Genomic DNA, 25,065 nt, shown 5'->3' on the forward strand with positions numbered 1-25,065 from the left:
AGCCAAAGGAAGTTCTGTTTGCAGTTTACTAGCAGCCCTGTAGAGGACATGTAGAAGGTGCTCTGGCCAGATAAGATCAACATTTTGGGCTAAATGGAAAATGTTTTATGTGGAGGAAAACTAAGGCTGGATATTACCCTGAAAGACCATCCCCAGAGGGACACATGATAGTAACACCATCATGATATGGGGGTGTTTTTCTTCAGCAGAAATAGGAAGCTGGTCAGAGTTGATTGGAAGATGGATGAAGCTAATTAACAGACAATTCTAGAAGAAAACCTGTTAGTGACTGCAAAAGACATGAGTCTGGGGTGGAGGATCACTTTCCAGCAGGACAACCACCCTAAACAGAGATACAATGAAATTGCATGTGCATTTGTTAAAATGGCATAGCCAAAGTCTAGACTAAGATTTTATTTGTATGACATTTTAATTTAACTTTACTTTCATTTTACAGTAATGGGTTACTCCGTGTTGGTCTACTGTCACATAAAATCACATTAAATTACATTGTAGTTTGTTGTTGGAATTTGATTCGGAAAGGTTCAAGGGGTATATATATTTTTGCAAGGTTCTGTATGTTTTCTCTTAGACTGGCCTTTAATTGGAACAACCCTCTCTGTACATGTGCGAATGCAGGTGCAAGATTTTGGTCTGCAGCATTTGTTTGGAATGAGAAGTCTTCGTCTACTGTCTCTAGCAGGTATGATTTATGTTTCACCATTAACCACCCTAAAAAGTCCTACCATTCTTAATTTGTGATGGAACATGTCTGCACTGAATCAGCATTAAACTGTGTAGTGTAAATGTGAGAATAGCAAATTGAATTTAAAGAAAAACAAAACCTTCATTGTCTTTGCAAGGGTTGGACAATGAAACTGAAACACCTGTCATTTTAGTGTGGGAGGTTTCATGGCTATATTGGACCAGCCTGGTAGCCAGTCTTCATTGATTGCACATTGCACCAGTAAGAGCAGAGTGTGAAGGTTCAATTAGCAGGGTAAGAGCACAGTTTTGCTCAAAATATTGAAATGCACACAACATTATGGGTGACATACCAGAGTTCAAAAGAGGACAAATTGTTGGTGCACGTCTTGCTGGCGCATCTGTGACCAAGACAGCAAGTCTTTGTGATGTATCATGAGCCACGGTATCCAGGGTAATGTCAGCATACCACCAAGAAGGACGAACCACATCCAACAGGATTAACTGTGGACGCAAGAGGAAGCTGTCTGAAAGGGATGTTCAGGTGTTAACCCGGATTGTATCCAAAAAACATAAAACCACGGCTGCCCAAATCACGGCAGAATTAAATGTGCACCTCAACTCTCCTGTTTCCACCAGAACTGTCCGTCAGGAGCTCCACAGGGTCAATATACACGGCCGGACTGCTATAGCCAAACCTTTGGTCACTCATGCCAATGCCAAACGTCGGTTTCAATGGTGCAAGAAGCACAAATCTTGGGCTGTGGACAATGTGAAACATGTATTGTTCTCTGATGAGTCCACCTTTACTGTTTTCCCCACATCCGGGAGAGTTACGGTGTGGAGAAGCCCCAAAGAAGCGTACCACCCAGACTGTTGCATGCCCAGAGTGAAGCATGGGAGTGGATCAATGATGGTTTGTGCTGCTATATCATGGCATTCCCTTGGCCCAATACTTGTGCTAGATGGGCGCGTCACTGCCAAGGACTACCAAACCATTCTTGAGGACCATGTGCATCCAATGGTTCAAACATTGTATCCTGAAGGCGGTGCCGTGTATCAGGATGACAATGCACCAATACACACAGCAAGACTGGTGAAAGATTGGTTTGATGAACATAAAAGTGGAATTGAACATCTCCCATGGCCTGCACAGTCACCAGATCTAAATATTATTGAGCCACTTTGGGGTGTTTTGGAGGAGCGAGTCAGGAAACGTTTTCCTCCACCAGTATCACGTAGTGACCTGGCCAGTATCCTGCAAGAAGAATGGCTTAAAATCCCTCTGACCACTGTGCAGGACTTGTATATGTCATTCCCAAGATGAATTGATGCTGTATTGGCCGCAAAAGGAGGCCCTACACCATACTAATAAATTATTGTGGTCTAAAACCAGGTGTTTCAGTTTCATTGTCCAAGCCATGTACATGCAAAATGAACTTTACTGTGAACAAACTGCTCATCAAGGGCCTAAATAACAAAGCCAGCAGTGTAGAGAAATGGGGGCAGGATGCCACCATTTACAATGAAGATTTATGGATTAAGTCACCAAGTGGTCATTTCACATAACAATTAATACAATATTTACCACAAGTTTAAATGTCTAACTGAAAATAATCGATTCAGTTTTATTCATGTAGCACTTTTAAACACCAAACTACTGAACAATGAAACAAAACTGGAAAGCATCAAAATAAAAATGATCACAATTAAACAAAGAAAGCTAAACTGCAAACCATAAAAACAGACAGTACTGTTCCGGTTATGGAATAACAAACTGTTTTATGTAGGATGGGGCTAAGCCTTGTGGGCTTTGTAACTAATCTTCTGAATTTTTGACTGAATGACTAGTACAGTGAGTTTTGTTTTACCTGAATTCAACTGAAGAAAATAAGTGTTCCAGATTTTTTATCTATAATACTGTAAGGCGTTTTCCCTTCCTTGTTACCTTGTTAAAGTGGATGCCATTATGAACTCTTTAAATATTGGGAATTTTTGAATAAAAAGCTAGTGGCCTCAGCAGGTAAACTGAAAACAGTTATTAGGTTTTTCAGTAGGATCATTTTCCTTCTAATTCATACTTATACTCTACTTTGGGCCGGTCTGTTAAATAAAATCCCAATAAAATACACTATAGTTTGGGGTTTCATTGTGACAAAATGTGCAAAGGTTTAAGAGGTGTTAATATTCTCTTAAGGCACTCTACCTAATGAAAGAGTATATCACTGTAAAAATTAACAAAATAGCTTTCACTTTAGCTACTATCATATATTTAGGAGTTCAGAGAACATTGACTGATTTGCAAATGAAGGTTGTAAGATTTCAGGATGCAGTTTAAGTACTAAATGAACATGAACAGAAGTCCTTGCATTGTATTTGGGGATGAAGTGGGAGCTGGATGAGAATAAGGAAAAAACACATTTTGCAGCTTAAAGATTTTATAATGGAACTGCACAACAGCTGAATCAAAAAATACAAATGCAGGCCTTAGGGCCTCAGCATGCTCAGCTCATAGATTGATGCAAAACAAATATTTTACATATTTCCTTGTGACAGCACTCACTGAGACATGAGCACATGGCACCGCACTCATAAAAATTATTGTGCAAGATGGTAAAGAATCTGGAACCTCTACAGAAAGCCCATCACTCGATCTTCTCAGTTCTCATGTTGCTAATAGGTTGAAGAAAGTTGATCCTCCACTGCAAGGCTGAAACTGATGGTTCAGCTGCAGAAACCTGATCTAGACATAAACATTTTCAAAAAAGCTGAAAAGGTGACATCTTGTCTCACAATGAGTTTTGGAGCTCAGTGCACAGCTGCAACAAATGAATTGGCTTTATAGGTTTTGTATGGGACTTTGTATTATCTGGGGGAGGGGTGACTTAAAGAATGCAGGTGTGGTCATGGGTAAAGTGAGGCAGTTGACTGTTGTCCTCCTTTTCCCTCAGGCTGTCCCCTGCTGACCACAACTGGGCTGTCAGGCCTCATCCAGCTGCAGGAGCTGGAAGAACTGGAGTTGACCAACTGTCCCGGAGCCACTGCTGAGCTCTTCAAATACTACGCCCAGCACCTCCCCCACTGCATGGTCATTGAATAAGACCGCCAAACCCTCATCAGACAGACTACCATACTTAAAGCTTCATCCTCCTCAGTCCCTCCTCATTTTTTTCACACCAAGCTGTTTCTGCATCAATCCTCCTCTCCTGGCCCCACTCTTCACCCATCTTTCCCCTCCGCCACCTGAACGGACTTCCTCGCTGGCAGATTGAGAGGCAGGAAGGTACATGATGGGACATGCCATATGCTGAGGACAAAGGCATTCTGTCTGAGCTTCATTTAAGAAGATGCTGGAGTGAAGAACTTGGCGTGACATCTTGTCTGAAAAAGTTTCTTTTTCACAAGCAACAGAAGGCTGTTAGTTCTGGAACAGAGCCTCTCTATAGACTTGGATGGAGTTTTTTTTATTGTAAGAATACAAAAGGGAGAGAGTGCTGACCCAGATGGAACCAAGAGTTGGTTAAAGACTTTGTTTGATGAAGAAGATAAAGATTTTTTTTAACAGTTTCAACTCTCACATAAGCTCATACACTGCAAACACATTAAAAAGTATACCGTATGTAAGTGAAGCAAATATAACTCCTCAAGATTATGAGTACTGATACCTCTCATCTGTCCTTGTAATATACCTGCTGTTTCCTTTTTTTCTCACAAGGGATCAAAGGTTTAGTTTTTCTCTTGTTTAGTTGATGACTTTGCCGAAGGAGCAGGAACCAGAACCGACCAAGTAAATACGGATGGACCATCTCGATCTCTTTTTCTTCCTGCTTCTGTGTGAAGTGTGTGCGTCACTGACTCACAGCTTCCTATCTTCGGGATCACATTTTCCCCCCATTTATGTGTCTTAACTGAAATCCAAAAAAACCGACAAAACTAATAGACAAAAAAGAAATCAAGAAGATCTGAAAAACAACTGTTTACATCAGCTTTCTTTGGGGGGAGGGGTAGTTGCACGCTTGTTTGACTTTGGTTATTGTAATCATTTGTGAACTCCTCTGTTTTTGTATAATGGTGACATGGGGTTGTTGAGATGGTGCAACATGATTGAGCAGTCAGTCACACGGAGAGCAGACTGTGCAGAGAGCATTCGCTTGGAAAGTTTCTCCTAAAAGTAGAAGACTTTTTCCACTAACAATGTCGTCTGTCGAGTCACACGACACATTCATTACAAACAGATCCGTTTTGGGACATTCAGTGACATGTTGATATATGTGCACTCCAGCTCCTTAACACTTTCAGTTACCAGGTGGTTTCAGTCGAAAATGTTTTTCCCCAAACATGAGGATTAGGTTTTCAATGGTTTTTTTTCCCACCTTTTTATAATTAGAACAATGCCTGATGATAGTGTTATTTTAGTGCATTTGAACTTGTGTGGCTCTGACGCTTCATGTGTGATGCAGTTTGCAATGCCAGATTACTTCAGCAGCTAAAATGAAGGTTCAGTGAGTTCAGTATTAAAAAAACAGGCTCTTGGGATTTACCTAATACAACAATCCCATTCATGGGGATGTTACAACTTATTCTATGAACCACATTCAGAGCTAATTTGAAGAGGAACGTCTACTTTAGTCTATAAAATTGTATAAAAAATGAAGGTGACAATGAACTTGTATGGCATACATTTCTATTTTGATGAAGTTTGGGCCCGATCTATGATTTTAGTAAACCTCCTGATACTTATTCAAGCTGATTCCACTTTAGGTTTGAGAACTATACTATAAGAAGATTAGAGAAAATGGCTGAGGACATTTTTTTCTCCTTCCTGTCATGAGTGTTTGTATTAATTAACAACAGAGGAAACTTCACACTGAGCATGTCAGCAATAACCTAAAACAGGGTTTCACTAATACTTTAAAAGAAAGACAAAGGTTACAGAATGGACACTTTCCTGTCTGTAGCATTTTTCATCAGTACGGCTAATGTGGCTAGCATTACTTAAACAGAATGTAGATCGTTACCTGAAGTCCAAGATTTCCAAAATGCTGCCAACCTTTCCCAATGCAGCATGACAAATGGAGGTTATAAGCTACAAAAGGTAAAAAAAAAAAAAAAAACAACTTTACGGTATTACCTTTGGCCTTCCTGTTATCTGCCAAAAGATTTGCTCTCTCTCTCGATCCCTTGCAGCCTGAATAGATTTGAAACGGTTTCTCATATTTCTGTGCTTCCTCTTAATGTCGTTTAAACACTTCACTAATACAACAAATACCTGAGCCTTCTTTACTCAGTAACAACATTCATAATAAAGACAAAGGAGATATGATGCATTCACTGATTGGAAAAGATCAAATTTTTGAAATTATAACCGGTTCAAATACAGATCAGGGCTAGTCAAGCTGAAAGTTAGCCAATCCCAGTTAGCAGCCAGTTTTGCTGTGCACCTCTAGTTTCAGGCAGTTGCTGGAGCCTCCAACAGTCAGTTAAAATGGTGCATGATTTGTTTTTGATTCATTAGACAGTAGTACCACCACATAATGGTGTTTTAAAGGGTTACGTGGTTGATTTAAATGAGACTGGTTAATAGTATCATGTCTGGCAGGTGGGAAGTAATCCTCACAATACAGGTCCTTCTCAAAATATTAGCATATTGTGATAAAGTTCATTATTTTCCATAATGTCATGATGAAAATTTAACATTCATATATTTTAGATTCATTGCACACTAACTGAAATATTTCAGGTCTTTTATTGTCTTAATACGGATGATTTTGGCATACAGCTCATGAAAACCCAAATTCCTATCTCACAAAATTAGCATATTTCATCCGACCAATAAAAGAAAAGTGTTTTTAATACAAAAAACGTCAACCTTCAAATAATCATGTACAGTTATGCACTCAATACTTGGTCGGGAATCCTTTGGCAGAAATGACTGCTTCAATGCGGCGTGGCATGGAGGCAACCAGCCTGTGGCACTGCTGAGGTCTTATGGAGGCCCAGGATGCTTCGATAGCGGCCTTTAGCTCATCCAGAGTGTTGGGTCTTGAGTCTCTCAACGTTCTCTTCACAATATCCCACAGATTCTCTATGGGGTTCAGGTCAGGAGAGTTGGCAGGCCAATTGAGCACAGTGATACCATGGTCAGTAAACCATTTACCAGTGGTTTTGGCACTGTGAGCAGGTGCCAGGTCGTGCTGAAAAATGAAATCTTCATCTCCATAAAGCTTTTCAGCAGATGGAAGCATGAAGTGCTCCAAAATCTCCTGCTAGCTAGCTGCATTGACCCTGCCCTTGATAAAACACAGTGGACCAACACCAGCAGCTGACACGGCACCCCAGACCATCACTGACTGTGGGTACTTGACACTGGACTTCTGGCATTTTGGCATTTCCTTCTCCCCAGTCTTCCTCCAGACTCTGGAACCTTGATTTCTGAATGACATGCAGAATTTGTTTTCATCCGAAAAAAGTACTTTGGACCACTGAGCAACAGTCCAGTGCTGCTTCTCAGTAGCCCAGGTCAGGCGCTTCTGCCGCTGTTTCTGGTTCAAAGGTGGCTTGACCTGGGGAATGCAGCACCTGTAGCCCATTTCCTGCACACGCCTGTGCACGGTGGCTCTGGATGTTTCTACTCCAGACTCAGTCCACTGCTTCCGCAGGTCCCCCAAGGTCTGGAATCGGCCCTTCTCCACAATCTTCCTCAGGGTCCGGTCACCTCTTCTCGTTGTGCAGCGTTTTCTGCCACACTTTTTCCTTCCCACAGACTTCCCACTGAGGTGCCTTGATACAGCACTCTGGGAACAGCCTATTCGTTCAGAAATGTCTTTCTGTGTCTTACCCTCTTGCTTGAGGGTGTCAATAGTGGCCTTCTGGACAGCAGTCAGGTCGGCAGTCTTACCCATGATTGGGGTTTTGAGTGATGAACCAGGCTGGGAGTTTTAAAGGCCTCAGGAATCTTTTGCAGGTGTTTAGAGTTAACTCGTTGATTCAGATAATTAGGTTCATAGCTCGTTTAGAGACCCTTTTAATGATATGGTAATTTTGTGAGATAGGAATTTTGGGTTTTCATGAGCTGTATGCCAAAATCATCCGTATTAAGACAATAAAAGACCTGAAATATTTCAGTTAGTGTGCAATGAATCTAAAATATATGAATGTTAAATTTTCATCATGACATTATGGAAAATAATGAACTTTATCACAATATGCTAATATTTTGAGATGGACCTGTACATAATGGAGTGATGCGTGTGAATATCATCAACTGCCTAATTAATCCAAAATGATACATGGCTGGGCATTTACAGAATACAACCACACTCATAATCCAAACCCTAAATGCAACCACTATCAAACTACTTTAACTGCCACTAATGCTGTCCGATACATCAATAAGGTGCGATGTGTGTCTGCTGACCTGAATGTTGCATGCTCTGGCAACTGCCTGTCATTCATGATGCCACAGCTTATGCCCTCTGGTGCTTCTCCTGGATGTTCCACCAAGCTCCAAATTTAATTATATACATCCCAATCAGTAGTCTGCCTGTGGGCCACATTTCAACCAAATCTGACCATTCCTTGTGGGTTCTGAACGTGGCGCTTAACTGTTCTAATGAGTTAGTGTCTGAACTGGAGGATATTGAGACATTGTGTAAACTGACAGTAAAGGCACATTGCTTTTAATGAAACACAGGACACGTAATGTCAGTAAACTTTTGAGTTTCCCAAACATTGAAGCTATGCTCAAATATATCTGTTTCATGGCAAAAAGGAAAACAACACAAATGTTTTTTATAAGCCAATAACTCTTGGTACCAGGCATTGTGGTTTCGGTCATGATATTGGATGAGCCCACCAATGCTCTGTCCTGCTTTCTGCCTTGCGTGTCCTCAGATGTGCTGACTGTCACCTAACAAAGCTAGATCAGTGTCAGCCTGTTCTAAGTTGTGCCAAATGCATCCAGAGCAGCACATAAAATGTGTCTAGCAGACTGCTGACTACCATGAAACGGACTGAGGGCTAAACAGACAAAGACCATGCATGTTTCCACTTGGTCTGTGTTTTTGCATAGAGATGGCTAGTTTTAGATGTTCAGCATCTCATTGGTGTACAGACCTATATTTATTTATTCATGTATTTATTTATTTAAATAAATGTGTCTTATTTGCAGAATTTATTTATTGAAAATGCATTTTTCAACAATTTTGTTTTAGTTTTCAAGTTTGCTTCAAGTGTGAACTTAATTGAGCTTATTCAATAATTGCTGTTTTCTATTATTATTAACAATATTATTTATGTTGTGACATTTCAGGCCCTCTTTGGTAAAATGATCTACCAAACTCTTGGACAACATTAACATCATGACCACTAACTGCAAGTTTTTAAACCTTCATGATATACTAAAGTACATTTTCCTGCGTGCAAGTCTGTGTCGACTTTGTATTGCTGTTTGGTCCCTACAAAATAAGAGGATCTTCAGCTGTGATGTTATATTTACTGTCATTGTGCTGAATGTGGCAGCAAAAAATACACAGTGTGATATACATAAAAGCTTATAATGTGTGACTTCAACCTCTGCCATGGCTGAGCAATGTTTACATTGTCTATTTTTTAGAAAAGGGGCAAGATCTCTGAGGATTCTGTGGAAGCTTATTACTGACAAAACTACTGAAGCAAAAATAAATGTTGGTTATGTCTTGGCATAATCCAGCAATCTTGAATCAGCCCAACATTCTGCTGTGAATCACTGGTTCTGGAAAACTCAGTTAAAGGGATAGTACAGGATTTTTGAAGTGTCTATTAAAAGGTTATAAGCATTTAGTATCTTACCCGCAGGAGGTAATACTCTTGAGATCTTAATTTAATATAAATCCAGATTAGTTGGTCCCACAGGCTGCAACTGATGGCTAGTCCAAGAGTGGGCAAGACCAAAGTGGACTTCAAAATAGTATATGGGTGGCCTACACTGTTTTAAACATCTTTAAGCCATCACGTTTGCATTTTTAAAAATAAACCTTTATTTAATCAGATAAGAGACCCACTGAGATCAAGACCTCTTTTACAAGGGTGACCTGGCCAAGAAAGGAGTCAGCACCATCATAGTGGACAAGACAGAGACAATACATTTTCACAGAACCTGATGATACCTTACACAGGAGATTGAGGTAGGAGGCATTGCGTCACTAGTGATCATGTGGGAAACATACAGAGAACTGAACAAGGGAGACCAGATCAATACCAAGCACATGTAGACCATTGAACACGTTACAATTGTAAACTCAGCTTTTAGAAAACTGTGGGAATTGTTAAAATATCAATCTAAGTAGTTTGACTGTGATTAATTTTGGTTGAGGTCTGCATTAGTGAATAGACATGTATGTGAACATTAGGTCACATTAGATGTACTTATTTGTTTTGACTCTGAACCCTGTCATCTGGTCTATTATGGGCTGGTGTAGCCAGCATTAGCCAACATGTTTTCCATCAACATGATACCGTTGGTTAGAAGTCCAGCAGTACTACATCTTGTGCGTGTTCATTTGTGCCCAATAAACTGTAGATGCATTACCACCACCTATATAAGTGTTACCACTGTGCCAGAAATTAGGGATATGAAATAGATGCAATTGCTGCATTACTTTTTTTTTTTTATCACACGTCACTTTTCCTCAAATTTTTTATTTTATTTAATGTGTCAGCCTTTCTTTTAATATAACAAATACTAAACCATATTTGTTTTACAACATTCAAAACTCTAAATAATAATTGTATTGATGTGCTGCATTTGAACAAAAGTTAAAGTTGAGGTACTTTTGCCCCTGATTAGTGAATCTGATCACATGTTTAGAATAGCACAAAAAACAAAATAGTTATCATGCTGAAATAGTTGTTGGTGGTGTAATATAAAACGTCTGCTTTTGTTTGTAAAAGGTTGGTCATCAGGAGATAATCCGTCGTCAAAGACAAAGTAAAGCATCACATTTGTTTCATAGGAGGATGTGTACTGTTTCTATTTGCCCTACTTTAATATAAACAGAATTTTACATAGTAATTTCCATGCCATTCTACTTGAGGCAGTTCAGCATTGATATGACTAAGAATCCATAACAAAGTTTTGTAACAGTGCTAACCCTAACCATGAACCGAAAAACCATTGGACTTTACTGAAACTATGGGCAAACAAATAGAACAGAACAAAAACATGCTAATGCCGTTTTCAGTATGGGTTTCACACAGGAAGCTTGTGTGTGGTGCACTGTCTCCAACTGCCATTTCCTTTGTAAATAATTATTGGCTTCTGTGTAAGTAATCTCATGGAAACATGAAACCGGTTTGTAAGTTCATAGAATACAATTGAGATTGGAGCTCTTTAACTCGCTAGAAGTCCAATTTTGTCTCAGCACCTGTCTCACTGTTAGCTTTGGCATCTGGATATATAATAAATGAAGATATAAAGAGGTCTTCTGCAGGTAAATGGTTTAGGTATTAATTGCCTACAGACTTTGGACAGAATCTCACTACAACATTCCTGAGCAATCCGTTAAAGGTATATGATAGTGGGAAACTAACATGTTTTTAAGGATGATTGCAATATTTCTAAAGCAGTTTTCCCTACCTGTTTGATTGGCCACACCATTCATTTCCAAACAGCCCTGTACCTGTGTTCTCCAACACTGACTCCTAATTTAAAAACACAGTTGTAATTTGTTTGTGCTTTTGGTATTTTGCTTTTGATGAGCTTCCAATGAATTCACATGTCTGTTTACATATCATCAGCTCTCATGCACATGTCGTAGCTGCAAACAACTAACCTTTCTATGGAGCATCACCCCAGGTCATTTTCTAAGACAAATAATTTCTATTACTGTCTGCAGTCTTTTTTGGCCATCTGTCATCATTTTGTTACAACCCTTGTACAGCACAAGTTTAACTAAGCAGTAAAATAAAAACTGACAATTTACTGACACTGTTGAAACTGATAGATGTTTGTTTTCTCTTTCAATGCAATTGATGCTGAAGCTGATCTTACTTTGACTGACCACGAGGGGACAGTAGAGATCCTCTAGACAAACGCACCATTGGAGTCCCACAAACGCTTCGCCAAACTCATATTATATCATATTGATTCCTCACACAAAGTGAAATATTTCAAGCCTTGAGTTGTTGTAATTTTTATGGCTTCCAGATAAGGGGTTGAAGCCTAATGCCAGCAGTCAGCAGGCAAGAGTTGATGTCCAAACAGACAACCACACACACAGAGCCAGCCCAAGGATGTGCGAGGCCCTAAGCAGAATTTCACCAGGGGCCCTTTTTCAATTAAACCCACCATAACCATAGCACCGCTGAGCTCCTGTTGATTTTTTCCACTATCTTTTTTCTTATGCATTCTACAGCAGGCAACAAATTTGATGGTGCACTCACAAGCAAGTAAGATTGTCACTATACAAAAATTTTAAATTCAATACCGATACCAAAAAATACTCAATACCAAGGAAACATTTTGAACAGGGTTCTTCTTAGTTAGTAATCTGGTAGTTTATCATATTTTTTTATCTAACAACAAGGACTAATACCGTAAGTGGGGAACAATTCAGCTCTTGTTTATAAAAATATATAATTAAACTGTCACTTCCCTGTTTGGCAAAACAACAGAAAGTCATGCAGTTATTTTAGTTCATTATAATTGCTTATCTTTAGTGTGCCACTGTGTGCTGCCATTTGCCTGTCGATTAGCTGGTGATAAACATTTTACTACTAGGGGACAAATAAAGGATCATTCTATAAAATAAATTGTGTTTCACAACAAACATGGACCTGGCACATACAAAGGATATATTTCACTGTGTAAACAAGGATCTGGTCCAAATGTATTCAACAGCAGCCCTGTACAATTTCTGTCATTCTGGTAATTTTGCAGAATAGTTTCTTTAGTGAACCCATAGCTGCCTAGCATGCTACTTTTTCTGCTCCAATTTTCAGCTTCAGTCTGGCTACAACTAAAGGAGTGGGCACACTTAGTTTCGTTGCTTCACTATTTAGTACCTGACTGAGCCGTTAGCAGATTAATATTTTCCTGCGTTATTTTTTGTACCACAGTAGAACGGAGCGTTACGTGATTAGAATGGAGCATTGCGTGACTCCATGAGGCTCTTTAAAGAAACCTTCATAATATGAGCTACAATAACATTTAATTTCCCTTTGGGATTAATAAAGTATTTTTGAATTTGAATTGAGTCCTCTTGACTCAACTCGAGCAACAGAACACCATCATCGGGCTGTCTGTGTCCGTGAAGCTAATATTTAAACAGATGGCGTTAGCTTATGTCATTTGTCAGGTGTACTACTTCACTGTTGCAAGTCCAGGAGCTTTGCTGACCTTTTTAAGTTGCTCTCAAACATCAGTGTTGTCTTGTTAGCTTGTAGCATTAGCGCAGCTGAAATGTAGCATCTATCTGCATTTCATTCTTTTGCTGTCTGCCTGTCTTTTAGGGAAAGTACCACTGAACAACACTTCTGTGTCTGTGCTGATCCTTGTTAGGTAAATAAGGTCGCCTATGTCATTCATAGGCATGTCATTCAAAATCCAATTTTTTAGCCCTTTAATACATTTTGTTGCGTACTTTGAGTTTGTAGGAGTGCAGAAAAAGTTTAAATTAGTCTCTAAAAGTGATGCTTCGATATCTTTATATTCTGTTTGGGTCATATTTTCTAATCGGTTCTGTTTTCTCTATCATCTTTTACGTTTTTCCAATTGTTACGTCACTGTATTGGCTGAGGAACTGCTAAACCAAGTCATGGACTTCCAGGCAGCCAAGTTATGTAACGGCAATTATTATTTCTTGCTGCTATTTTGTTGTCCAAGCTCATGTATACCGAAGCTGTAAGTAGATAGGGCTCAATGTTTAGTTGTTGCGCGTATTAACCCACACAGTTCATTACATCGTCCCCCAGCATCAGAGCCTTTTCAAAGTGCCTGGATACATTTCATTTTTCATGGAAGTCTACCCACATCTGAGGCAAAGGTCCTCTTTGTTTGCAATGCACTTCAAGGACGAGTGCCTTCAGCAACCTCCGCTAGTATCAAGAAGGATTTGGTGAAAGACTTCATCGGATTAAGCAGCCAGTTCCTTCTATCTATGGAAATGACGGAAGCAGCAAAGCGGTAAGCTGCAAATAACGTTAAAATGAAAACAAACTTTATTTTAGACATTAATTTACTGTGTGTTGATATAACGTCCTGGCCATTGGCTTGATAGCAGTAGCATTGTGCCTTCTGCTTATGTTAATGCTGTGTGCTCGATTTTAGCTCCATTAAGACATATCCGTACTGGTGTGTTTTAAATTGTATCCTCACATAAACAGTTTGACATTGTTTTTGCCATTTTTGTCTTGTTTCTGTGGTGTTAGGCAATTGGATCTCTGTTATCAAACTACAAAAATGGCTGAACGGGTTAAAGTGGAATTTAATCTTTAATCTGGAGGGGGGTGAGCTTTGAAGTGCCACAAGAGCATTTAAAGAGACTAGACCAAGACGAGTTGCTCTCAGATGCACCTCAGAACAGGGGTAAAATAGGAGTCTGTGGAGCTACAATAACAAGGAGTTCAACCAAAGCATTGCAGTTTCACTTTATATAGACCACAACTGAATAATTTAAGTGTGAAAAAAAAAGGATTTAAAAAAATGATATGCAGCAACTCAGGGAGGGGAGGGACTGTCTGTTATTGCAGCGCTGCTGCAGGAAGAAGTGCGACTGTTTGGGCAAATGGATTTTGGTGCAAAATGTTTACTATCAATTACATCAAATATTGATTTTCTTTGACAACCCTACGAGCAACCATGGACAAAAGGTTATTACTGACAGATCTATTTAGAAACGTGTGTATTAAATGTTTTCCCAGCTTAAGCTGTAACCACGAGCAAAACCTATATTAGCTTTAAATTATGACTATGTAAATATAATAATATAACTTTAAATCTATGAAGGCTTTGTCGGCTGATTGTAACACCGACATTTCTGATGGTGAAGAAAAGTCTATACAATACATGAGTTTCTCTTTCTGAAATGAAAATTCCAATTTTATTAAGATGTACCCGTAACAGTGGACTTCATCCTGAACACAACATCCCCACACTGAAACATGGTGGTAGCAGCATTATGTTATGTGGATGCTTTTCTTCTTCGGTAGGGACAGGGAAGCTGAATAGAGTTAATGAGAACATGTATAGAGTTAGTAAGTACTGAATAATCTTGAAAAAACTCTGCAGAAGACTTGAGGCTGAGGTGAAGGTTCACCTTTCAGCAGAATAACAGCCCTAAACATCCTGCCAGAAATAAAGGATGGGTTAGAATGGCCAACACAAAGTCTAGACCTAAATCCAACTGAAAATCTGTAGCAAGACTTGAAAACTGATATTCACAGACCCCCTTTATTCAAACTAAATGTGCTTCAGCTGTTTTGCAAAAAAGGAGCAAAGTATTCGGTCTGTAGATGTTCAAAGACATACTCCAAAAGACCTGCAGCTGTAATTGCAAGGAAAGGTGGTTTCAGTAAGTATCGATTGAACACAAATGCACTAAACACTTTTAAGATTTTTATTTCTAAAACAAACATATTGACAACCAGTTATCATTTTCCTTCCACTTCACATTTATGCATTACTTTAATGTGGTTTGTAATGTAAAATGCCAATAAAGTACATTAAAGTGTGTAAAGTGTTAGAATGTGAAAAATTCAACACCATTTGCAAGGCTCTGTATGTACTTCTACATCTATCAAGTAGATGTAGAAGGTTCTGTGTATAAAATGTAACTCAATCTATGTGTGTGTATTCGAAGAAAACAACAGATTACCAATTTAAGTTTGTGTTGTGTTTTGATAAATTGACCAAACTGTTGAAGAAATCATGAAGTATGTAAAAAGTGACATCTAATTCTTAAATGTTTTTTTTTATTAATTTGAAGGCTTTCAGTTTTGGTCAAACCAAGTGTTTCATTGCTCAGAAATGTTAGAAAAGGCAGCCCTTTTTTATTTAACATACTTAGTTTTGATGCTACGTGCTTTACATCTATTCTGTCTCAGTAGGAACACAAACACGTCTCACTAAATGTGGAAAATGTAACAGGGGAAAGATAGTAAAACCCTTTCAGATGATGTATACTAAGCATAAAACCTGTTCTGTTATCGTTCCAGGGTTGGATTGTTTTTGACAGAAATCATCTCTATAATAATTGCGCTTCTCATTTTCTCCACTGGGTGGTGGACTGAGCAAAGCTTCTGATAGAAGTCTGTTCGTGTTGAACTGATGAATGAACCAGCATGAACAAAGATTTGATTTTTAAATATTTCTGTAAAGTTACACTTTAAGTTGAAAGACAGTTGAAATTTGTGATTATTTTCTGTTATTTTGGCACTTTAATGTGGACAGCAAGCTCTAAAGAAGTATATTTGAATACCCTCACAGAGTCAGTTCCCAGATCTATCCAGTGTGGACAAGTCAACACAGTTAGCAAATGATGAAATGTAACAAACAACATTAAGAAAACTGAATCAGACAGTTAAATCTTTTAGTATGTATTCTACACGGTTAGTTGGCTCTATGATTAACAGATCAAATTTAGGAAATAATGTCAATCCTCTTTTTAAACATGCAGCTCAAACCACGAGTAAATAACAGCATCATTTATCAGATTAAAAACTCTTAGTTTATAGGGAAGAAAACGGTAAATTCTTGGCACAGCAGGAGGTTCTATCTAATGCTTTATTTACCAGTGTTTACATCCTGCAACATCTGAACCGAGCTTAATTCCACACTGCAAGGCCAACGTGTTTGTGAACATTGTAACAAAGTGTGTGGACACCTGATCGTCCAGCTGACATTTAACTACAGCCTAAATTAATCCTACCTCACCTCTGTCCCACTGAGTTGTTTGTACTGCCTGCATCCCCTGATGTGAACAGATCACCATCCCTCCAGGAAATAAATGTGACCTCACCATCAAACACATCTAGCTGCAACACTTTTTTTCTATGTTATATAAAAACTCCAATATTTCTCATAGACAAAGTATTCCACTACTGGGTCCCATTGTTAAAAAATGGTTTCTCCATCCCATTTTTTGTCATTGCAGAAAAAAATAAACTTCTCTCTCCCATATTTCACTGTGAGGTGAGGACAAACATGTGCACTTTAGTGAATGCACAGCAGGAAAGTGTTGATAAAGGACAGATCAGAGTTGGCTTTCTGTTTCACATGTGTCAGTCCCGTTCTTCAGGGGCCAGTTGGACAGAACCAGCTCACCGAAGTTCATGTTGCTCTCGTTGAGTCGTCGTACACGGTAGGTCTCATAGTGGATGTTGTGGGTCACATCCTTCAGGTCCTGCAGGTGAGACCTACGTAGAAAGCAAACAGTAAGAATTCGAATGGTAAATGGCCTCCACTTGAATAGTGCTTTCTGAAGTCTGCAGAGACCCCAAAGTGCTTTACACTACAATCAGTCATCCACCCATTCATACACACATTCACACACTGAGAGTGGTGATCTACAATGTTGTCACAGCTGCCGTACGATTGGCACCTCTGGGCTCTCTGACCACCACCAGTAGGCAAGTCGGTTGAACTGTCTTGTTCAAACCGGTAACCCACCAGTTACAGGACAAACTCCTACCACACAGTCGCCCCAAACTGACAAAAATGTGCTAAAGTGCATTTCTTTGCTTCATTGTCTTGCTGCCTGTGATCAAATGTGTTTCCTGTGAGAATGCTGATATGCAAGGAACAAAATCCGACAGGAAAAAGCTGAAGCCACAGCCATACTGAAGAGTTCAGCAAGTAAGCCTTAACCCTGCCCCACATGTTCATGCTTTGAATAGGTGTGCTGAAATGTGTTAATCTCAGCAATGGTAATTTAAGCATTTCAGTTCAGTAAATGTAACGTTCAACAATAATTAAATTCTAGCAACATTAACTAATTAATTATGCCGACAAATCATACTAAAACATTTTGATTAAAAGTTAACTGAAGATATCAGTTCATTCAATACTTATTCTGATCTGTTTTTTTTCCTTCCGTGTTTATTAAAACAAATAATCCTGACCTAAAAAGAGTTGGTTTGTAATAACGTCTTGGTGGGCATGGGTTGTAGGGGCACAGGTGGGATAGAATAGGGTCTGTGGTTGGAAGTGGGGTTATTGATTTGGGTTATGCCCGGGTTGACATCTCTGAGTCTTGGGCTGCTGAAGGTTGGCTCACTTCATTTGGATGGCCTGGGTTCTCCAAGACTTCTCCAGCCTGGGGTGGGGTCCTGTCCGGTGGCTTATGCCTCAAAGGGATCTGTCGGGCTGGCTCCCCTTTGGCTAGTTCGCCAGGTGGGACACTGTTGTGCTCTGCCTCTCTTGGTCTTTCTGAGTTCGCTACCATGGCAGACTGGTGCCTGCCCATCTTGCTGGGGGCTCTAGGGGGATCTCTCCTGCTTTGTGTGGGGCGGTGTTGCTCCAGAGGTTTGTGCAGGCGTGGATGGGACCCACCAAAGGTTTGGTCCACGTTGTTTGGTTGGGTTGGAGGGGTTCAGCGCTCTATGTTTCATCATGTGCCTCTTTGGCCTGGGTTTTGCTGCTTCTGTGCTTCACTGATGAACTACCTCTCTGCTGGCTGTATGGCTGCCCTTAGGTGGTGCCTTGTATCTGTCTGCCTGGGCCTGTTGCGGCCTTCCAGAGCCGAGTCCACCTGTCCTTTGCTGCTCTTGGGTGCTGAGTGTTGCAGGCTTTCTACCGCTCTTACCACTCTAACAACTTTGCACCTTCAGATGAACACCCACCCAACCAACCCACACACAAACCGGTGTATGGATACACAATCCATGAAGGCCATGCAAACGGTGATTAGTATTATATCAATGTGGCCTGCCTATTTTGATGCTGCTGGAGACAGTTTTTATTTAATAAAGTTAATCACGCAATTAGGATTCCATCTTGAGAGACCCTATTTCTAAAGCAAAACTGCCCTGCCACATGTGGGCAACCAGCTTCTCTATATGGTATGCCTGAAATGCCAAAACAGAGGTGGGTTGACTAACCCTCTCTCCACATTGGGTCCTTTCACAAAATACATCTCGAGGGGACCTTAAACCCACCTTGAAGTCTTTCGTGAAAGAGGCTCCTGTCAAAATGAACAAAGCAGTCTGTGCCTGACAAAGATAATGTGCAGAAATGTGTGTATGGTTCAAGGATTAAATGGTGGGATGCTGTTGTGTCGATACACTTCACAGCAAATACCACAGTTATTAGTCATATTTGTCTGTCAAATATCACTGAGTGAGTCTTTAGCTGTTGCAATGATACGAGTTCAACGCCTTTATGAACGAAGATCAGCAGTAAAGTCAAACTCACCTGATAAGAAGATCTCTCAGGTTTGCAAACTCACAGTGTGCCGCATTTTCAACTGCATAAAAAGAAAACAACAGATTAGGTTTAATATTTGAAATGTCTCAGTTATACCAGATAATTGCATATAATGTATAAAATATCTTTCTCACTTTCAACTCTATTACTTGGGTCAGCTGTTTTGAATATCATATGACAAACTTCTCACAATAATTTGATTTAATTTTGGCCCATTACTTCTTATAGAACTGGTGTAACTTGGTCAGGTTGTAACTAATTTGGCGGTATCCTTAGGGTAAGTCTATTTGGTAGGCCTATTTGTCCCCAAGCTTTCATTTCCTGGCGTTTTTTTTAATGTTGCTTCAATATTTCCACATAATGCAATAAGATGCAACCATCTTTCAGTCCGATTTATTGATTAGTCCCAGACCAATCAATAGCTACAACTCTTTTGAATATTTAATCCTTAGTTTTCCTCATCCAAATTGCAAAGCACTAAAACCACTTCTGGTTGTTGTTTTGTACCGTCCACCAGGTCCTTCCTCTCAATTTTTAGATCAGTTTTCAGACCTTTTATCTGATTTAGTGTTAAATACAGATAAAGTTATTATAGTGGGAGATTTTAACATTCATGTAGACGCTGAAAGTGATAGCCTAAATATAACCTTTAATGCTATTTTAAACTCACTTGGCTTTGCTCAAAACATTAACAAACCTACCTACCTTTGTCTTCATTCTCTGGACCTTGTGCTGACATATGGCATTGAGTGTAAAGACATAACAATATTTTCTCATAACCCTGTCTTGTCTGACCATTTTTTAATAACCTTTGAGTTTAATTTAACAGAGTACTCCACACCTGAAAGAAAATTTCATTATAGTAGATCATTATCAGACAATGCTGTAACAACCTTTAAAGAATCTGTTCCACTTTAAATGTCCTCATTATCACAGAAAAGCACAGTGGAGGGCAATAATTTTGTTTCTTCCCCTTCACAAATTGATTCTCTTGTTCATAGTGTTACTTCATCATTGCGTGATGCATTAGACAATGCAGAGATGTATGCTATTTAACGAATCTACATTTATATGACATGATATTTAGGCTAAAGAGAAAGCAAGATTTTTTTAGCAGGAAAAAGACAGGCTAAAGAGAGTTTGTCTTTTTAAACTTCATCCCATCAGTCACAGAAAATCATTTTGGTAAGGGAAGGGTCTACAGTTGCAGGGGGTATAAACATAGAAACTGCTGTTTACAGCTGCTAAAGCTAACTACAGGTCCTTCTCAAAATATTAGCATATTGTGATAAAGTTCATTATTTTCCATAATGTCATGATGAAAATTTAACATTCATATATTTTAGATTCATTGCACACTAACTGAAATATTTCAGGTCTTTTATTGTCTTAATACGGATGATTTTGGCATACAGCTCATGAAAACCCAAAATTCCTATCTCACAAAATTAGCATATCATTAAAAGGGTCTCTAAACGAGCTATGAACCTAATCATCTGAATCAACGAGTTAACTCTAAACACCTGCAAAAGATTCCTGAGGCCTTTAAAACTCCCAGCCTGGTTCATCACTCAAAACCCCAATCATGGGTAAGACTGCCGACCTGACTGCTGTCCAGAAGGCCACTATTGACACCCTCAAGCAAGAGGGTAAGACACAGAAAGACATTTCTGAACGAATAGGCTGTTCCCAGAGTGCTGTATCAAGGCACCTCAGTGGGAAGTCTGTGGGAAGGAAAAAGTGTGGCAGAAAACGCTGCACAACGAGAAGAGGTGACCGGACCCTGAGGAAGATTGTGGAGAAGGGCCGATTCCAGACCTTGGGGGACCTGCGGAAGCAGTGGACTGAGTCTGGAGTAGAAACATCCAGAGCCACCGTGCACAGGCGTGTGCAGGAAATGGGCTACAGGTGCCACATTCCCCAGGTCAAGCCACCTTTGAACCAGAAACAGCGGCAGAAGCGCCTGACCTGGGCTACAGAGAAGCAGCACTGGACTGTTGCTCAGTGGTCCAAAGTACTTTTTTCGGATGAAAGCAAATTCTGCATGTCATTCGGAAATCAAGGTACCAGAGTCTGGAGGAAGACTGGGGAGAAGGAAATGCCAGAATGCCAGAAGTCCAGTGTCAAGTACCCACAGTCAGTGATGATCTGGGGTGCCGTGTCAGCTGCTGGTGTTGGTCCACTGTGTTTTATCAAGGGCAGGGTCAATGCAGCTAGCTATCAGGAGATTTTGGAGCACTTCATGCTTCCATCTGCTGAAAAGCTTTATGGAGATGAAGATTTCATTTTCAGCATGACCTGGCACCTGCTCACAGTGCCAAAACCACTGGTAAATGGTTTACTGACCATGGTATCACTGTGCTCAATTGGCCTGCCAACTCTCCTGACCTGAACCCCATAGAGAATCTGTGGGATATTGTGAAGAGAACGTTGAGAGACTCAAGACCCAACACTCTGGATGAGCTAAAGGCCGCTATCGAAGCATCCTGGGCCTCCATAAGACCTCAGCAGTGCCACAGGCTGATTGCCTCCATGCCACGCCGCATTGAAGCAGTCATTTTTGCAAAAGGATTCCCGACCAAGTATTGAGTGCATAACTGTACATGATTATTTGAAGGTTGACGTTTTTTGTATTAAAAACACTTTTCTTTTATTGGTCGGATGAAATATGCTAATTTTGTGAGATAGGAATTTTGGGTTTTCATGAGCTGTATGCCAAAATCATCCGTATTAAGACAATAAAAGACCTGAAATATTTCAGTTAGTGTGCAATGAATCTAAAATATATGAATGTTAAATTTTCATCATTACATTATGGAAAATAATGAACTTTATCACAATATGCTAATATTTTGAGAAGGACCTGTACACTAACCACTATCAAAATATCAGCTGTAAAAAATAATAAAATGTTGCTTTACAGTGAGTGCTATCTCACATGTTGTGAGGTAACTTCTGCTCTTAATACAAACAAATTCCAACTCACAGCAGGAATACTAGAATCCTGTTCTAATATCTTCTTCTATTACAGTTGTTATAATTCTTATAGAGAAACTGAAGTTGTCAAAAATATTTATGAACCTGTCAAAGCTTTACAACAGGCAAGAAACGGAAATTGCCACAAAACCATGCATTTCTAAAACAAAATTAAAAGCATAAATTACACAATAACCTTTATGTTCATATACATAGAAGCAGGCCCGCTGACAGGTTTGCCCGGGCCTGGGACAGCCATCTGCCTGAGGGAAGAGTCTGCGTGATGACAGTTAAATCAAGCTGTAAGCCAGACTGTAAGACTCCCCTCCAGAGCAGGTAGCCACTCCCGCATTGCTTTCATCTGGTCTGGCTTTCAGACTGCAGACTTTGCCCCCTCATTGATCCTGGGCCCGGGACAACAGACCCTCGTGTCCCCCCGTCGGTGGGCCTGAACGGAATTTATACAGGTACCAGCAGAAACCCTTTTTCTGTTATGTCAACCTGGTTTATTCCGGTTGTACAACAATATAAGTAGCAATGGAGTATGTGAAGCTGCTCAGCAGGACAACTGTTTTACGGTGGTATTATTTACATTGTAAAGTCTGAAAGACCAATGTAAGATTGTCCAGTGGAAATAGCATGAATCCAAGATAATTAGAAAGCATCTCTGTGCTAGATTTTATAGACGAGTTCTAAATAAATAGTTCTGTCCAGCAATATAAGCAACTCTAAAGAAATCCACAAAACAAGTAATTTTGGAGAGAAAGGCAGTGTTTGGACTTCAGGATAAAGTGATATATGTTTAAAAATGTGATTCAGGGTTGTATTCGTGCCGCTGGTAAAGTTGGTGGAAATCTGCTGTGCCAAAACGTAGATCATAATCTCTTTACCATGAACAGTGCAAGAACATAACCTCAAAAACAGACATGAAACTCAAAACGTACCTTCAATGATTCCCCACTTTGTCTTCCGGCCCAGCACCTTGTTTCCATTCACCTGGTGCTCCTTGTCAGTTCCCACAACAGCAAAGGGAATGCATTCCTGGACAGAAAGAGTCATTGGGAATCCCATTAAAACACACTGAACTGCAGAGATGAATCTCTATAGCAACAAGTTAACAGTTTGAAATATTTGCTGCTATTATAGCTGTTATGGATATTTCACTTGGTTGTTTGATGGCTCTTGTTTTACTGCCGAAATGATTAAACATCTATACTGACAGCCCATCCTGTGCAACATGCATGTACGTCTCTGAAATCAGATCAATTCGCATATAAGATTCAATAGTACTTCCTATGGGTGATTTTAATATATAGAAATTGTACCCTGATTCTGTCGTTGAGGATGCGATCCTCTGGATCTTCATCATACTCTCTCTGGGGGTAAACACGAATTCCATTGGATGTCAAGTCTTGCCTTATCTGCAAAAAAGTCAAAAGTTCAACAAACATCAACCGATCAGAATGGATGCCCCACACAACAGGATGTCAATTAAGGTAAGTGAGTTGAATATGGGTGAGATCAAATGAAAAAGCAAAATGTGAGGCAGCTTCATTAGTCCAGAGCAGTACCAGGAAAGAAGTTGTTTGGAACACTTTAAATGAAGTTTTTTTAAATGACAAGCTTGATCTTAGCATAGCTCTCCCCAACATCACTAAATATAGCTCTTTACAAGAGTAAACTAAAAGTATAAATTGAGAGACATTTAGGGCAAATGTTGACTTCTTTATGGCCGTCCTGACATTTACCTTTAAATGTAAGAACATGGTGACAGCTGTTTGTGTTTGTGTGTGTTCTTGTACTTGTTGCTGAGTGAGAACCATTTTTCGTATTTTTATCGCAAAGTGAGGACATTTTGACAAAGTGAGGGCATTTTCCTGGTCCTCACTTTTTCAAATTCCGTTCTTGGGACAGGGGTTAGGTTTAGGACTAGGATATGAATTGAGTTATTGTTAGGGTTAGGTATTAACTGGTTAGGGTTAGGGTTAGGCACTAAAAATCAAGGAAAATGAATGGAAGTCAATGGAAGTAACCGAAAAGTCCTCATAAAGATAGTAAAACACGGATGTGTGTATGTGTGTGTGTGTGTGGCCCCTGTGCACATTATATGTCTCTGGGGGGGCTTGCTGTTGAAAATGCATGCCTCCACCATCACTTTAAACTAGATTCTGCCACCTTCCTCCTTGTGTTAAATGTAACAATATAAACTGAAGGCCCTGTTCTCTATCTCAACTGCACCAAGCTTCTGGTCTGAAGGGAGGGAGACCTTCTTAACTTTCAGACAAACACAGGAATTATGTTGCAGCCTATTGCAGCCAGTCATCAGACCATAGTAGAGCTTAGCATACTCAAAATACAGGTCCTTCTCAAAATATTAGCATATTGTGATAAAGTTCATTATTTTCCATAATGTAATGATGAAAATTTAACATTCATATATTTTAGATTCATTGCACACTAACTGAAATATTTCAGGTCTTTTATTGTCTTAATACGGATTATTGTGGCATACAGCTCATGAAAACCCAAAATTCCTATCTCACAAAATTAGCATATTTCATCCGACCAATAAAAGAAAAGTGTTTTTAATACAAAAAACGTCAACCTTCAAATAATCATGTACAGTTATGCACTCAATACTTGGTCGGGAATCCTTTGGCAGAAATGACTGCTTCAATGCGGCGTGGCATGGAGGCAATCAGCCTGTGGCACTGCTGAGGTCTTATGGAGGCCCAGGATGCTTCGATAGCGGCCTTTAGCTCATCCAGAGTGTTGGGTCTTGAGTCTCTCAACGTTCTCTTCACAATATCCCACAGATTCTCTATGGGGTTCAGGTCAGGAGAGTTGGCAGGCCAATTGAGCACAGTGATACCATGGTCAGTAAACCATTTACCAGTGGTTTTGGCACTGTGAGCAGGTGCCAGGTCGTGCTGAAAAATGAAATCTTCATCTCCATAAAGCTTTTCAGCAGATGGAAGCATGAA

At 39.7% G+C, this 25,065-nt stretch overlaps 2 protein-coding genes across 6 annotated transcripts in view; one reads left to right on the top strand and one right to left on the bottom strand.

Annotated features, from left to right (window-relative positions):
• The window catches only part of LOC124862534 (F-box/LRR-repeat protein 16-like), a 43,245-nt gene extending 36,809 nt beyond the window's left edge, over positions 1-6,436 (top strand). The window contains exons 6-8 of one of the 2 annotated variants that reach the window (XR_007036933.1): positions 640-703; positions 3,657-4,325; positions 4,421-6,436. Coding sequence is in view for 1 of the 2 variants with exons in the window: in XM_047356509.1 (XP_047212465.1) it covers positions 640-703; positions 3,657-3,805 (213 nt within the window). In the remaining variant the exon portion in view is untranslated. Of the gene's footprint in view, positions 1-639; positions 704-3,656 lie in introns of both variants that reach the window. The other variant, XM_047356509.1, reaches the window with a different exon arrangement.
• An 8,849-nt stretch (positions 6,437-15,285) lies between these two features.
• LOC124862639 (neuronal-specific septin-3-like) overlaps positions 15,286-25,065 on the bottom strand; it is a 108,845-nt gene continuing 99,065 nt past the window's right edge. For all 4 annotated transcript variants that reach the window (XM_047356683.1, XM_047356684.1, XM_047356685.1 and 1 more), the window contains 4 exons: positions 23,407-23,502; positions 23,026-23,122; positions 19,094-19,145; positions 15,286-17,097 (listed from right to left, as the gene is read on the bottom strand). In XM_047356683.1, the coding sequence (XP_047212639.1) occupies positions 16,935-17,097; positions 19,094-19,145; positions 23,026-23,122; positions 23,407-23,502 (408 nt within the window). In that variant the 3' untranslated portion in view covers positions 15,286-16,934. The remainder of the gene's footprint in view (positions 17,098-19,093; positions 19,146-23,025; positions 23,123-23,406; positions 23,503-25,065) is intronic.

This window comes from Girardinichthys multiradiatus, chromosome X (assembly GCF_021462225.1).
Source record: "Girardinichthys multiradiatus isolate DD_20200921_A chromosome X, DD_fGirMul_XY1, whole genome shotgun sequence".
Lineage (NCBI taxonomy): Eukaryota > Metazoa > Chordata > Actinopteri > Cyprinodontiformes > Goodeidae > Girardinichthys > Girardinichthys multiradiatus.